The sequence below is a fragment of the Drosophila nasuta genome, chromosome 2R (assembly GCF_023558535.2).
Source record: "Drosophila nasuta strain 15112-1781.00 chromosome 2R, ASM2355853v1, whole genome shotgun sequence".
In the NCBI taxonomy this organism is placed as follows: domain Eukaryota; kingdom Metazoa; phylum Arthropoda; class Insecta; order Diptera; family Drosophilidae; genus Drosophila; species Drosophila nasuta.
The window spans coordinates 28647517-28661255 of record NC_083456.1 but is presented as its reverse complement, the minus strand read 5'-3'; the positions used below and the strand labels follow the sequence as shown (position 1 = coordinate 28661255).

Below are 13739 nucleotides of genomic sequence, written 5' to 3'. Positions count from 1 at the left end.
AATAGTTAACTCACAAACTCGTGCGAGTTCCTCAATTGTCCATCGAGAGCATCCTCGGTGATGATGACCGTGCCGCCCTCGACGCCAATGCCACCACAGGTGCCAATGCGAATGAAGATGGGATCCATGCACTTGGCATGGTACATCAGCTTGATCATCTCGTGCATCAGAATGCTCACCGAGGGCGTTCCCATGCCATGGCTGACACACAGCACTGGGCCCACCTTGTACATCGAATAGCGGTACGAATACGCGCTAATATCCTGGAGTTGTGTGCCAGCGGGTAGCTTGTAGCCAATCTCATCCATGATGAAGTGTGCAAAATTCTCCATACGCTTTGGTGTGCCGCCCATGCAAACAAACTGAAACAAACAAAACAAAAACCGAGTGAAATTCCGATTATTCAAAATGCAAACAACTTGATTTTCATTATCAAGGCCCATTAAATAAACCAAATATTTAGCATTTGAAATTTAAATAGGATCACACAAATACTTGGTAAACTGGTTCTCGAGCACACACATTTTTAATCAATCTGGTTGGGCTTGAACCGTTAATTAACGTCTAGATTGCCACAACTTCCAGGCCAATTATAATGATAATTTATTATCACAAGCAAAAACAATGGCCAAGTCTATATATAGTTTGTTAGCCACTCACCTTGACTTCACCAAACATCTCTTGCAAGTCATGACTCTCACTGCCCAAGGCCAAATGATATAGAATATCCTGATCCATCAGCTCAATGTTTGAGTTGCGCAACTTGACAGTTCCATCGGAGTATCTGTAAGAAACAATTTAAGGGGAAATACCGAAATCAATTAATTATAATTGCATTGCACAACACTGTCTGTCGCCAATAACCAAATCAATCATCATATATAATATAATACGTAGTTGTCGTAAAAAGGGGCACATAATGTTGTTCCCTCACAATCTTTGACTCAAATGTAAAACGTAAGCAAAAAACTACTGCTGTGAAGATAAGATTATTATTTCCGAGAATTTCGGAGCAAAGACAACAGTTGGCAAACGGAAACCTTTGAAAATTGATATTGATATGGGAAGGCAATGAGCCAATGAATTGGGTTTACTATAGAGACTGAGAGAGGTCCCCCCAATAAAGACCCCCTATAGGTTGAAACTGTCAGCAAGTGCGTCAACGCAATATTTCAAAAATAAAGCAAGCAATGGAAAAGTGTATTATATGTAAATATGTTTTCAATGTTGACCTTGATAACTCAAGTTAACAAAAAAAAAATATATATGATTAGATTAATGCAAACATCTGATCTACTCCGTATACAACAAATGTACATATGTATATGATGGTAAATCAAGTGAGGTGTCAGGTTTATCAACGCATTTTGATTTATTTTTTATTAAATCATTATTCGGTAGCGGTCTCCGGGTTTGGGTCTAGGTCTAGGTCTGATTCGGTTTGTGGTTATGGTCTCTGACACACCCACCACAATACGAAAAGTATTTACGTACATATGAATGTATATGTATGTACATAAGTATGCGTGTCATTATTATTAGCTCAAGTGGTTTTTGCTCGCATTGTTTCACGCTCTCCCTCTCCATCTCACATTCGCATTTTCTCTCTCTCTTCGTTTTTGTTTTGCTTTGGCATTTTGGCAGCAGCAAACTGTGTGCAGACGTTTGCGTCAGCTGCCAACTCAGCGTATTATTGGTAAGAGATTATTGCAAATTCTTTGCTTGTGACCAGATTCACGTGAATTCAAATGCATTTAGTGATTCTGATGCATCAATGATTCATTCACCATTGGAAACCCGCCAAAAATTCAACGCAAACAACCCCATTGATGACAGGACAGCGCAGCTGTGTTTGAGTAGAAAGACCGGTTTCTTACCGCGTTATGCGATGCACGTATGCATCGATTTCATCATCGTCCTGCGGCTGTGTCCTGCAATGTGCCTTAAAGTCGTGAGCGATTTTGTCCGTTATTGTAGGCGGCATGATGTCAGCCTGTATGTATTGATTATCCTTGTGAAAAAGAGGACCTAACTAATCGTATGACTATTTCGGACAGCTGGCAACGAACTAATTGTGGCCAACAAAAACACGCACAAATAACCGCACAAAAAAAAAATAACAGAAACGAACGAACGAACGAATTGTACACGTCAATGAATAGCGAGAAACTAAAAAATTTCTTGTGTCGCAGGCTGCTCTTATATAGCGCTCACCAATACAAACAGAGGCGCAAACATACACAAAATAAGCGCACACACGCTCACAGGCAGCTACCGGTTGTCTGCTTGCTAATCATTTGATGTATGCAAGGCTGAATGTAAGCGAAACTCTGTTATGCTAACAGCGGATGTTGGTACATTTGGTACATTTCTACTAGAATAGGTACATTGTATCTTTGTTGGTACATGTAAACTACATTTGAGTAAAGTAATTTTAGCAAAATTAAATTACACAAAAAATTGAGTGATTTATTTTTGTATTTCATTGTGCGGTAGATTAGCTTAGCTAAAATTGTACATTTATTATTTTTATGTGATCATCGTGAAAAGCATTTTTTACAGCACTGTTCGCCGCACTGTTAATGGCTGCTCTGTTATTAGATTTGCGCTGTTGAGATAAGTAATTAACGGAAGTTCAAATGTCAGGTAAGAACGCAATTCCATTGACAAACATAACAGCATACACTCGCACGTGTATGCGAGTGTGCGTTGTTTATGTGCATGTGTAATGCTGCTGTGCACTAAAAACGTGTTATATGTTACTAGGTTAAATGATGGCTGATTAGATAGATTGCATTTTGCATCTTGAGTGCAATTTATAGAGTGCAGTTCATACTGGATTGCAGCATACATAACTTTTAAGCGTCGTAATATGCTTGTATAATGCAATTGTAATTTCCCAATTCAATTGTAGTTGAGAGTGCAACATGTAATCGCATTTATACAGGGTGGGCCAATGTCAATACTATCCACACTAAACTGTGTCTGCCCCCAAGATGCCGGTCCACTAGTTTTTTTTTTTCGCTCGAAATACGTACGCAAATTGAATAATTAAATAAACATTTTGAAGCTTATTAAAACCGGTCGTTGATTATTAATTCAATTAACATATTCAACTTTGATATTTGCAAAAGAGTTTGACCAAAAGCGATGAATAATATTTATTTATTTTCCTTCTTTATATTTGCTTAGATTTTTGATAACAAATTAATTGTCAAATTTGACAGCTTTTAAGACCCTGTATCAGACCCATTCAATTCCATTTAACTTTTATTGACACGACTGAGAGAGAATTCGATTCATTTAACAGTCTGCGTCTACGCCTTTTGTTTATTTTGGCAAAGACATACATACGTACTTGGGCACATACATATGTATATATGTATGTATGTATGTATGTATACAAAAGTATGTACAGCTATTGAGCTCAACTTAATGTAAGAAAACGAAAAGCTTGTGAGTGCTCGCTATTAAATACCCTGTAAACGAAGCTCGCTGAAATAAACTGTCTATAAAGAGACTGCACTCAATAAGACCGTATTCATTGTATAGTACAGGGTATAACCTCTTTTATGTACATGTATTACACACACTTTACTTTAAGTGTGTACATCCACATACATACTTATAAGTATAACAACTCCAACTCACACTACCATAAGAAGCGAAGCACGGCAAAAGGAGGCCGCAAAAGCAAAGCATTCACAAAAATAAAAAACCAAAAAGCAAAGCAGAGACACAAAACGAAACGAAATAAAAATGAAACTTGCCAGCAAAGCTTAGTCAATGGACGGCTGTGGAAACAGTGAAGCAGCAACAAAAAGGGGGCTCGACTACGACGTCTGCTGAATAAAACGAGAAGCGGCACATCGACGGAGAGAGCGAGAGATTGTGACTAAGAGAGAGACGTACATAATTAGATATGGGGAGTACATGACGTTGGTCGGGAGATCCACTGCTATTGCGTGTATAACTGAGTAACCCAGCTACGTGCTATGACTCTCGACCACATTTAGAGGTCGCCGCTAAAGCTTACTCTTTAGTATGTATATGTATGTATATAAAATGAATATGTATATGTATGTGTACTTGGGCAATTGGTATTTACCGTAGTGCAATAGGCTCAAGATAGTATCTTGTATTAACTTGGTAAATTGCTCGTAACTGGCTGTCTGATTCATAAGTTGACTCTACTGAGCAACTAACAGGCAGTCAAGGCAGCTTATAAAAATATATGGGCATGCAGTTTTATACCATCTATAAAACAGTTCGTTTTCTTGACTTAAGCAACCTCCAAAGCAGTTATTATTATTTTGTAAAAGAAAATGAATGGCGCACATAATGTAATTGTATAATTTCGTGCTTTATTATCTGCACGACATCGATTTTATATTCGAAAGTTGGCTATTGAAACACTTTAGAGATACGACACTTTACATTACATCGATTAAAATTGTTTTCACTAAAAAGTAGCTCTGCAAAATATAATGAGATTAATGAAACGTAGATATTACAAAAATAAATATGTAAAAAAATTCAATTTTCAAAATTATTTCCGTTCTCAGTCCACTCACTGATACGAGTAGTGGACGTACATATAGTATTTTCAAGGTGTCGCATATAAAATTGATAATGTTCGGTATGCTCGGTCATTGAACTTAAAAATCTTTAACTGTGTGAATCCAACCAACTTTTAAATAGAGTACTAGAAAAAGAGTAAGCAGTACGAATTTTTAAAATTATTTGATGCTCGTTTACTCCTTATTATATTTTAACTTCTGCGCAATATTCAATTAATTTAAGAATAAAGTTTGTGGTCAAACATTATATTTATACCCGCTACCCATAGGGTAGAAGGGTATTATAACTTTGTGCCGGCAGGAAATGTATGTAACAGGTAGAAGGAGGCATCTTCGACCCTATAAAGTATATATATTCTTGATCTGGTACATTGTGCCGTCTATGGTATATTTTGAATGGTTTACTATATCGATATACCAAATATACCATTTGGTATATTTTTAGTATTTTTGCAGTATATTCGGTATATTTTTAAAATGATACCGCAATATATTGCCTTTATTAAAAATGGGTAGCGGGTATCTTACAGTCGAGCACACTCGACTGTAGCTTTCTTACTTGTTTTGTATATTATTGTTTGGATTTTAAATTTCTTTTATTTAGCGTCGACAGCCTCAAACATGCCACTTCGGAAACTGATAAAGAAATTATGTGTTTCATAAGGTCGGACACGCTCATTGGTCAGAATTTTAAGCACCGACAATCATTTACAAAAATAAAATCGCGCTGAATTTTTTTGGGTATGGTTTTTTTTAAATGCTGACTTGATTGGCATTTCCCATCACTTTTATATTTATTGTCGGCGGGATCGGATCTAAAACAAGAAAATAAATAATAACGTGCGATGCAGCTGCTCCAGTTATCTCTTTCGCTTTCGCTGCTGTGTATAATAATAAGTTTCAGTCAGTCAACTAATGTTGATGATAGTCTCCTCGGTTTTATACATGAAGCTAAAGTGATCGCTTCGATTGTGTGCTCAGATGCTGACATATTATATAATGCTGCAAGCGATTTTACAAGTAATACAACTAAAATGCGCGAAAATCAGATCAAATTGATAGAACATTTCAATAACATTAGCATCAAAATAGAACAGATCGAGAATAGTTACGTAACATTGTCCAAGCCAAAACTTTACGGTTTTACTGGCCTGAGTAGTGAAGAATCTTACGAAATGGATCATATACTTGAAAAATTTTCAAATATTTCTGATGTGTTTCTGAGAATGAAGTCGATGTACGGATTAGAAAATGCTAAATTTCAGTTAATGGGTGAAGGAGCTAAATTGTGGTTTAGAGATCTGAAGGTTGCAAATTATTTGATACTGTATGGCGATATTAATAAGTATTTAAACAAGGACTTTTTGTCCCATTTTGTAAACCTGCAACAGTTGGCAATTGATAGAGAATATCCTCAAAAGCACTCTCCACAACAACATATCTACTCGATGTATATGGACATGGCACTAACCGAACTGAAAGCATATATCTTGTCGGAGTACACACAATTGATGCTACGGGCTTATGGAGAAAGTAATCTAATCGTTGGCGGTAAAAGAATGAATTATAAGGCAACTACGGAGCAGGGTTTAAATTTACTGAGGAATCTGACTCAGCAAGCTGATCGTGTTTTATGGCGTTCTGATCCTGAGGAGCATGTATTCAATGGCACTTACGACGAGGTTACACGACTTCTTCAAGGATATGTGGCAAACATAGTAAATTTAACTAATGAGGGATCTTGCAGCCAATCATGCTACGCCTATCGGAACACAACTTTAACGGGTTGCTTCGATCGAAAGTTTTGTTCTCAACAGCCTCAATGTTCGGGTCGCATTCACAGCTGTCAGTTTGTCGACTCGGACTTTTCTGTGTGTCAATCACCTAAGAGCAGCAATCGTCGCTACGAGTATATTCAAAATAATGACGGAAAGCGGTTTGGAGATCGCGAGGAATGTTGGCGAGATGTCAATCGCGTGGAGAGCTGGAATAGATGGCTTTCCTTGCAGTGCTGTTATTGCTTCTGTTTATGCGATGGACCGAGTCTAGAGTCAGATCGATTCTTTAATTTGCGGGAAACTTTATCGGATGTGCAGGCGAACAAAGTGGTGACTGGAGTGCGCTTTGTGAAGAAGAATCGTGTATTCCATTTGCAGATACAGCAGGGACAACTCTTGCCTCGAGGTGCCATCAATGAGTCAACTCTGGAGTGGAAACCTGTCGATGACTACGAAATCTACGATTCTACTATTAAGGAGGGTGACGACTATCACACATTGAGCTATCAAAGCCGAGCTGTAGATCTGGATGAGGTAACGAAACCAGATGACGCAACATTTGTGGTAACTGGAGTGCGTTTTCAAGTCCTAGATGGTCATCTAAATCTGAAAGTGCGTTTCAGTAAATTTGATTTTCTTAAGGGTGAAATAGTCGATCCGCAAGTCAACAGCGTTTGGCAAGCGAAAGACGATATTCCGAATAGAGAAAAACTGAATATTGACAATCCGGATGTGCCAACACGATCTCTGGACAAATCGAAGGTGTTATCTGGGGACAACCAATATCTAGAGTTTATCAACACGGGAATGTACAAGGATGCCGCACAAACGACAATTCCATTTATTGATCTACAGAATGCTGCATCTAATCAACCAGTTCCATTAGCTGGAATTGGTCTTTATTATAAAGGCAGTTATGGCTACGGTGGCTTCGTGGCCCTCAAAATCATTACTTTTGATATTTTGCCTTACCTTCCATTGCCAATTCCTAAACAATTTGCAATCAATTCCTAAATGAAACATTGGTTTTCTGAGCTTTTCTGTATATTAACATACGTATATTACTTTGCAAATATTGTATTGATGATATAAATATTTGAACTAATTTGGTTTTCTGTAACTGAATTGAATAAATAAAGCTAATATGTTATTATTGTGAAATTTACTTTTATCATTTTGAAGCTTTTCTAGTTAATACAATTTTTATTTATTGGTGTCAATAAAGCCCAGCTGAAACTCATTTGCTGTAGAGCTTGTGGTCAAATATTATATTTTTGTATATTATAGTGTGGATTTTAAATTTCTGTTATTCAGCCTCGACAGTCTCAAACATGCCATTTCGGAAACTGATAAAGAAGCTATGTGTTTCACAAGGTCAGAATTTTTTGGGTATGGAATTTTTTTAAATGCTGACTTGCTTGCTTGGTATTTCCCGTCACTTTTGTATTTATTGTCGGCGGGATCGGATCTAAGTCGTTGCGGTTAAAACAACAAAATAAATAATAACGTGCGATGCAGCTGCTCCAGTTATCTCTTTCGCTTTCGCTGCTGTGGATAATAATAAGTTTCAGTCAGTCAACTAATGTTGATGATAGTTTCCTAGGTTTTATACATGAAGCAAAAGTGATAGCTTCGATTGTGTGCTCAGATGCTGACATATTATATAATGCTACAAGCGATTTTAATGCAACTAAGGTGCGCGAAAATCAGATCAAAGTGATAGAACATTTCAAAAACATTAGCGTCAAAATAGAACAGATCGAGAATAGTTACGTAACATTGTCCATGTCAAAACTTTATGGTTTCCCTGGTCTAAGTCAAAAAGAATATTACGAAGTGGAAAAATTTATACTTCAAAAATTTTTAGAACTTTCTGATGATTTTCAGCGAATGAAGTTGATGCACAAATTATCAAATTGGACACTTATGGATTTTACTGAATCCATAGTTTCAGAAACTAATTTGTTAAATAGAGATTTTAAGATTGCGTTTTATTTGATGGTGCATGGCCATACTCATAAGTATATAAACAAGGACTTATTGTCTCATTTTGTTAACCTGCAACAGTTGGCAATTGATAGAGGATATCCTCAAGAGCAGTCGCCACAACAACATATCTACTCGATGTATATGCACATCGCACTAACCGAACTGAAGGCATATATCTTGTTGGAGTACGCACAATTGATTCTATGGGTTTCTGACAAAAGGGATCTAATCGTTGACGGGCGAAGAATTCGTGATAATTATAAGGCAAATACTGAGTATGGCTTAAATTTACTGAGGAATCTGACTCAGCAAGCTGATCGTGTTTTATGGCGTTCTGATCCTGAATCTAAGAAGCATTTGTTTAATGTCACTTATGACGAGGTTACACGACTTCTTCAAGGATATGTAGAAAACGAAGTGGATCTAAATAATGAGGGATCATGCAGTCGAACATGCTACGCGTATCAGAATACAACTTCAATGGGTTGCTTCGATCAAAAGTTTTGTTCTCAGCAGCCTAAATGCGAGGGTCGAATTTATGACTGCCAGTTTGTCGACTCGGACTTATCTGTATGTCAATCACCAACGAGCAGCAATCGTCGCTATGAGTACATTCAATACGTTGATGGCCAGTTGCTAGGAAAGTATGACTATTGTCAGCAAGACGTCAATAAAGTGGAGAGCTGGAGACGATGGATATTCTGGCAGTGCAGCTATTGCTTCTGTCTATGCGATGAACCGGGTCCAAAATCTGATCGTTTCTTTAATTTGCGGGAAACCTTATCGGATGTGCAGGCGAACAAAGTGGTGACTGGAGTGCGCTTTGTGAAGAAGAATCGTGTATTCCATTTGCAGATACAGCAGGGACAACTCTTGCCTCGAGGTGCCATCAATGAGTCAACTCTGGAGTGGAAACCTGTCGATGACTACGAAATCTACGATTCTACTATTAAGGAGGGTGTCGACTATCACACATTGAGCTATCAAAGCCGAGCTGTAGATCTGGATGAGGTAACGAAACCAGATGACGCAACATTTGTGGTAACTGGAGTGCGTTTTCAAGTCATAGATGGTCATCTAAATCTGAAAGTGCGTTTCAGTAAATTTGATTTTCTTAAGGGTGAAATAGTCGATCCGCAAGTCAACAGCGTTTGGCAAGCGAAAGACGACATTCCGAACAGAGATAAACTGAATATTGACAATCTGGATGTGCCAACACGATCTCTGGACAAATCGAAGGTACTATCTGGGGACAACCAATATCTAGAGTTTGTCAACACGGATATGAACAAGGATGCCGCACAAACGACAGTTCCATTTATTGATCTACAGAATGCTGCATCTAATCAACCAGTTCCATTAGCTGGAATTGGTCTTTACTATAAAGGCAGTTATGGCTACGGTGGCTTCGTGGCCCTCAAAATCATTACTTTTGACATTTTGCCTTACCTTCCATTGCCAGAGACTATAACCAATTCCTAAAGAATTTGCAATCAATTCCTAAATGAAACATTTGTTTTCTGAGCTTTTCTGTTTATTAACATATGTATATTACTCTGCAAATATTGTATTGATATTTAAACTATTTTCGTTTATTGTAAAAATGTTGTTTCAGATTGTTGAAGTGAAAAAATAAAGTTAATATGTTATTAATATGAAGTTTACATTTATCGTTTTGGAGCTTTTCTAGTGGATATAATGAGCTACTATATTTTTGGTTGTGCTGATATTCAAATATTACAGATCTTTATTGATTGGTGTCGATTAATCCATGCTGAAACTCATTTGCTGTACAGTATACGTACATATTATTCAATCATGTGATGCAAATTTGTATTTTAATTAGTAAAATACGAAAACACTTCAACAAAAAAACAATACTTGGAGTTTGTGATACAGGTATGAACAAGGATGCGTAATATAGGACGTCGGATCTGATCCTCCATTGCCCTTAGTTGTCCTTGGTCTGTTTTATAGGGGACATAAGGGTTGCGATTGCTTTTTTGGGTTCCGGAATTATAAATTATAATATAACATTGTATATTCTTGTACCAAAGATTAATCTCAAATAATGCCTTATCATTCATATTAAAAGTATTTTTATATATATAAAATTCAAAATAAATATACGTATATCATTATGTTTCTTAAATCAATTATTCTTGTGATATGAGCGAAACTTATTGCCTGTGCAATAGAACATATGTTATATTTGTATATATACGAGTATGTGTTGTATAAAAGAAATCTGTATTTTAATAAACAACATCAGAAAGTCACTTCAGTCTGTTTTCAATTATTTATGATGAACTTTGTAATTCTTTGTGGCATTTACCAAAGAAATTGCAATACATAAAAGATTGTCACTAAACTAAAATCCCCTTGCAAGCTGTGTGTATCGGCTACAATAAATTAGAAGAAGAATGCGAAAAATGTTGAATATAAATTTATATATCATCCTATTGTATTTTCGTATATAAAATATATATTTAGGTTTTTTATATACACTTTTGTAGCTTATTATCTTGGCATGATTTTTAAACATACCATTAGTAAATTCACTGTCGAAGTGAAAAGTTCTTTTGCTGATTCTTTGTGTAAAAAAAAAATAGTTGTTAGTGATGAGGTTTAAGTTTTTACTTTTGTTCTCATTGCTGTTGATATTAATAATCATCAGTCAGCCTAGTCAGTCAACATCAGTCAACAAGAAAAATGATGTTATCCTTGCATTTATTTATGATGCCGAAGAAATAGCCTCGTCGGTTCGCTTGGATATTGAACAATTAGACAAGGATACGGGTGAATTTGATAATGCAAAGATCCGCGATAATCAGCTCAAAGTTCTGGAACATTTTAAGAACATCAGCACTCTCGTTCATCAGATTGAAGAGGACCACTTACCAAAATCTAAAGTAGATACGCTCTTTGATTTCATGAAGTCTGATTATTTGAAACTGTTCAGAAAACTTATTTCTAAGTTTAATAAAATGGAAAAGTGGGAAAAGACCGATGATAAGTCACTTATTTCTTTTGCTGAAGAAATACAACGGATTAGTGTCAAAAGACCTGTATACGAAGACTTTTATTGGGATCTGTGCTATACTCGGAATAGTTTCGATAGTATTTTCACGATAAACAAAACACGTGAGTTTATTGAGAGGCCTTTAAATAAAGTGTGTAATACTATGCAGTCCGCCCAACAACTTATCTATACATTGTATAAGCAAGTTACTATATCTGAACTAAAGGGATATATATTAAACGAGTACTCACTGGTGATTCGACGCGTTTCTGGCCAAGGCTCCTTTTCTACAGAGGCAAATCAAATTCGCAACAACTATGACAACATTACAGAAAATTCATATAAATCACTCGTTAAAGCTCTGAGACTAGCTACTGGCCGCGTATTTCGTTGTGATCCTAAAAAACATAAATACCAGGTTACCTACGATGAAGTAACACGACTGATTCAAGGATATGTTGAGAACGAACGTTATCTAAATAGTGATGGCTCCTGCAGTGAGCACTGTGCGGATTATCAGAACACAACTAGATCAGGCTGTTCTGAAGATGAACTATGCGCTAAACAACCTCAATGTTCAGGTAGAATCTACAATTGTCAGTTTATCGAATCCGATATGTCAGTATGTCAATCACCTACAACTAGTAACCGTCGCTATGATTTCATTAAATACGGTGACGGAGCATTGGGTCAGGACAGGGGCTGTTGGCGTAACATCGATCATGTGGAGAGCTGGCGTAGATGGCTTATTCACACATGCAACTACTGTTTCTGCTTATGTGATGAACCGGGTCCACTTTCTGATCGTTATTTTAATCTACGGGAAACCTTATCGGATGTGAATGCAAACAAAGTGATGACTGGAATTAGATTTGTGAAGAAGAATCGTGTTTTTCATTTGCAAATACAACAGGGAAAACTTCTGCCACGCGGTATGATCGATGAAGCAACTTTGGAGTGGGTTCCTGTCGATGATTACAATATCAACGATCCCAATGTTGTGGATGGACTCGACTATCACACATTGACCTATCAAAACCGCGCTGTAGATCTAGATGAGTTAGAGAAAGAAGATGACATAACATTTGTGGTAACTGGAGTGCGCTTTCAAGTGCTGGATGGTCATCTAAGTTTAAAAGTGCGTTACAGTAAATTCGATTTTCTAAAGGGCGAATTAGTCGATCCACAAGTCAACAGTATTTGGGAATGGGAAGACGGTGAAGAAGAGAGAACAAAACTAGACCTTAGCAATCCGGACTTACCAACACGATCAACAAAGATGCCAAGCGTAACTATCAAAAAGAAGCAATACGTGGAGTTTGTGAATACAGATATGTACAAGGATGCGGCACAAGCAACAGTTCCGTTTATCGATATACAGGACATCGTATCTGACCCTCCATTGCCCTTAATCGGCCTCGGTCTCTTCCATAAAGGTGAATGGGGATATGGCGGTTTTTTAACTACCGAAATCATAAATATTAATATTACATCGTATATTCCTGTACGAAAGATTGATCCTAAATAATATTTTATCTTTTGCTTTAAAAGTCTTTTTATGTAAAAAATAAAAAAAAAACCTTTTTTAAACTGCCTTATTAAATACATTTCTTGTGACTAATTGTGTATGATTATTCTTGTATGGATATGGATTTGCGTCAAATGACGACACATTCGATGTTTTTTCTATTTAGATGTTACAGCTACACCTTTTTGTTTGGGGAATAGACAATGATATACAAAACAGACTTTCTCTAAATTTATATATCTTTTCACGCTGCGGGAATCGGCTACAATAAATTGGCAATGTCAAAAAATTTTAATATACATATATATTTCTTATCTTATTATATACTCATACGTAGAATATACGTTCAGGTTTCATACATATAGTTTTTTTTGATTATTAGCTTGCCCTCATTTCTGAACATTCCATTAGCCAATTTATCGTCTGCGTTATAAGTTCTATTGCGGATTCTTTGTGAATTTGTTTATAAAAAAAAATATTTGATAATGATGAAGCTTCAGTTTTTACTTTTATTTGATTTTAACAATCTTCAGTCAGCTTAGTCAGTCAACATCAGCTTTCAGTCAGTCCAGTCAGGCTCTTTCGAAGCTGAATGAAGTGAATGGAGTCCTTGGATTTAGTCAGGATGTTGAAAGAATTGTTTCGATAGTGCAATCGGATATTGATAAATTGGACGAGGAATTTGGTGAATTTAATGGAACGATAAACTGGTTAAATCAAATTCAAGTGTGGCAGCACTTCAAGAACGCATGTATTGAAGTTCATCAAATCGAAAATCATTACGAGAGAATATCGCGGACATTACTCTTTTGGGTTCTTCAAGATGACTACAGGAATACTTC

The 13739-nt window shown here is 36.6% G+C and overlaps 2 protein-coding genes across 6 annotated transcripts in view; one reads left to right on the top strand and one right to left on the bottom strand.

Moving 5' to 3' along the window:
• Positions 1–13739, bottom strand: part of LOC132784085 (uridine phosphorylase 1) — a 61977-nt gene that overhangs the window by 943 nt on the left and 47295 nt on the right. For 4 of the 5 annotated variants that reach the window (XM_060789485.1, XM_060789483.1, XM_060789484.1 and 1 more), the window contains 2 exons: positions 661–784; positions 15–362 (listed from right to left, as the gene is read on the bottom strand). In XM_060789485.1, the coding sequence (XP_060645468.1) occupies positions 15–362; positions 661–784 (472 nt within the window). Of the gene's footprint in view, positions 1–14; positions 363–660; positions 785–1877; positions 2168–13739 lie in introns of those variants that run through there. The other variant, XM_060789482.1, reaches the window with a different exon arrangement.
• On the top strand, positions 10917–12981 carry LOC132785546 (uncharacterized). Its single transcript, XM_060791694.1, has one exon. It carries the CDS (start codon positions 10969–10971, stop codon positions 12895–12897), a length of 1929 nt encoding a protein of 642 aa, XP_060647677.1. The 5' UTR covers positions 10917–10968; the 3' UTR covers positions 12898–12981.

Coding starts and splice junctions, on each gene's coding strand:
- LOC132785546 (XM_060791694.1), top strand. CDS start 10,969: ATGAGGTTTAAGTTTTTACTTTTGTTCTCATTGCTGTTGATATTAATA.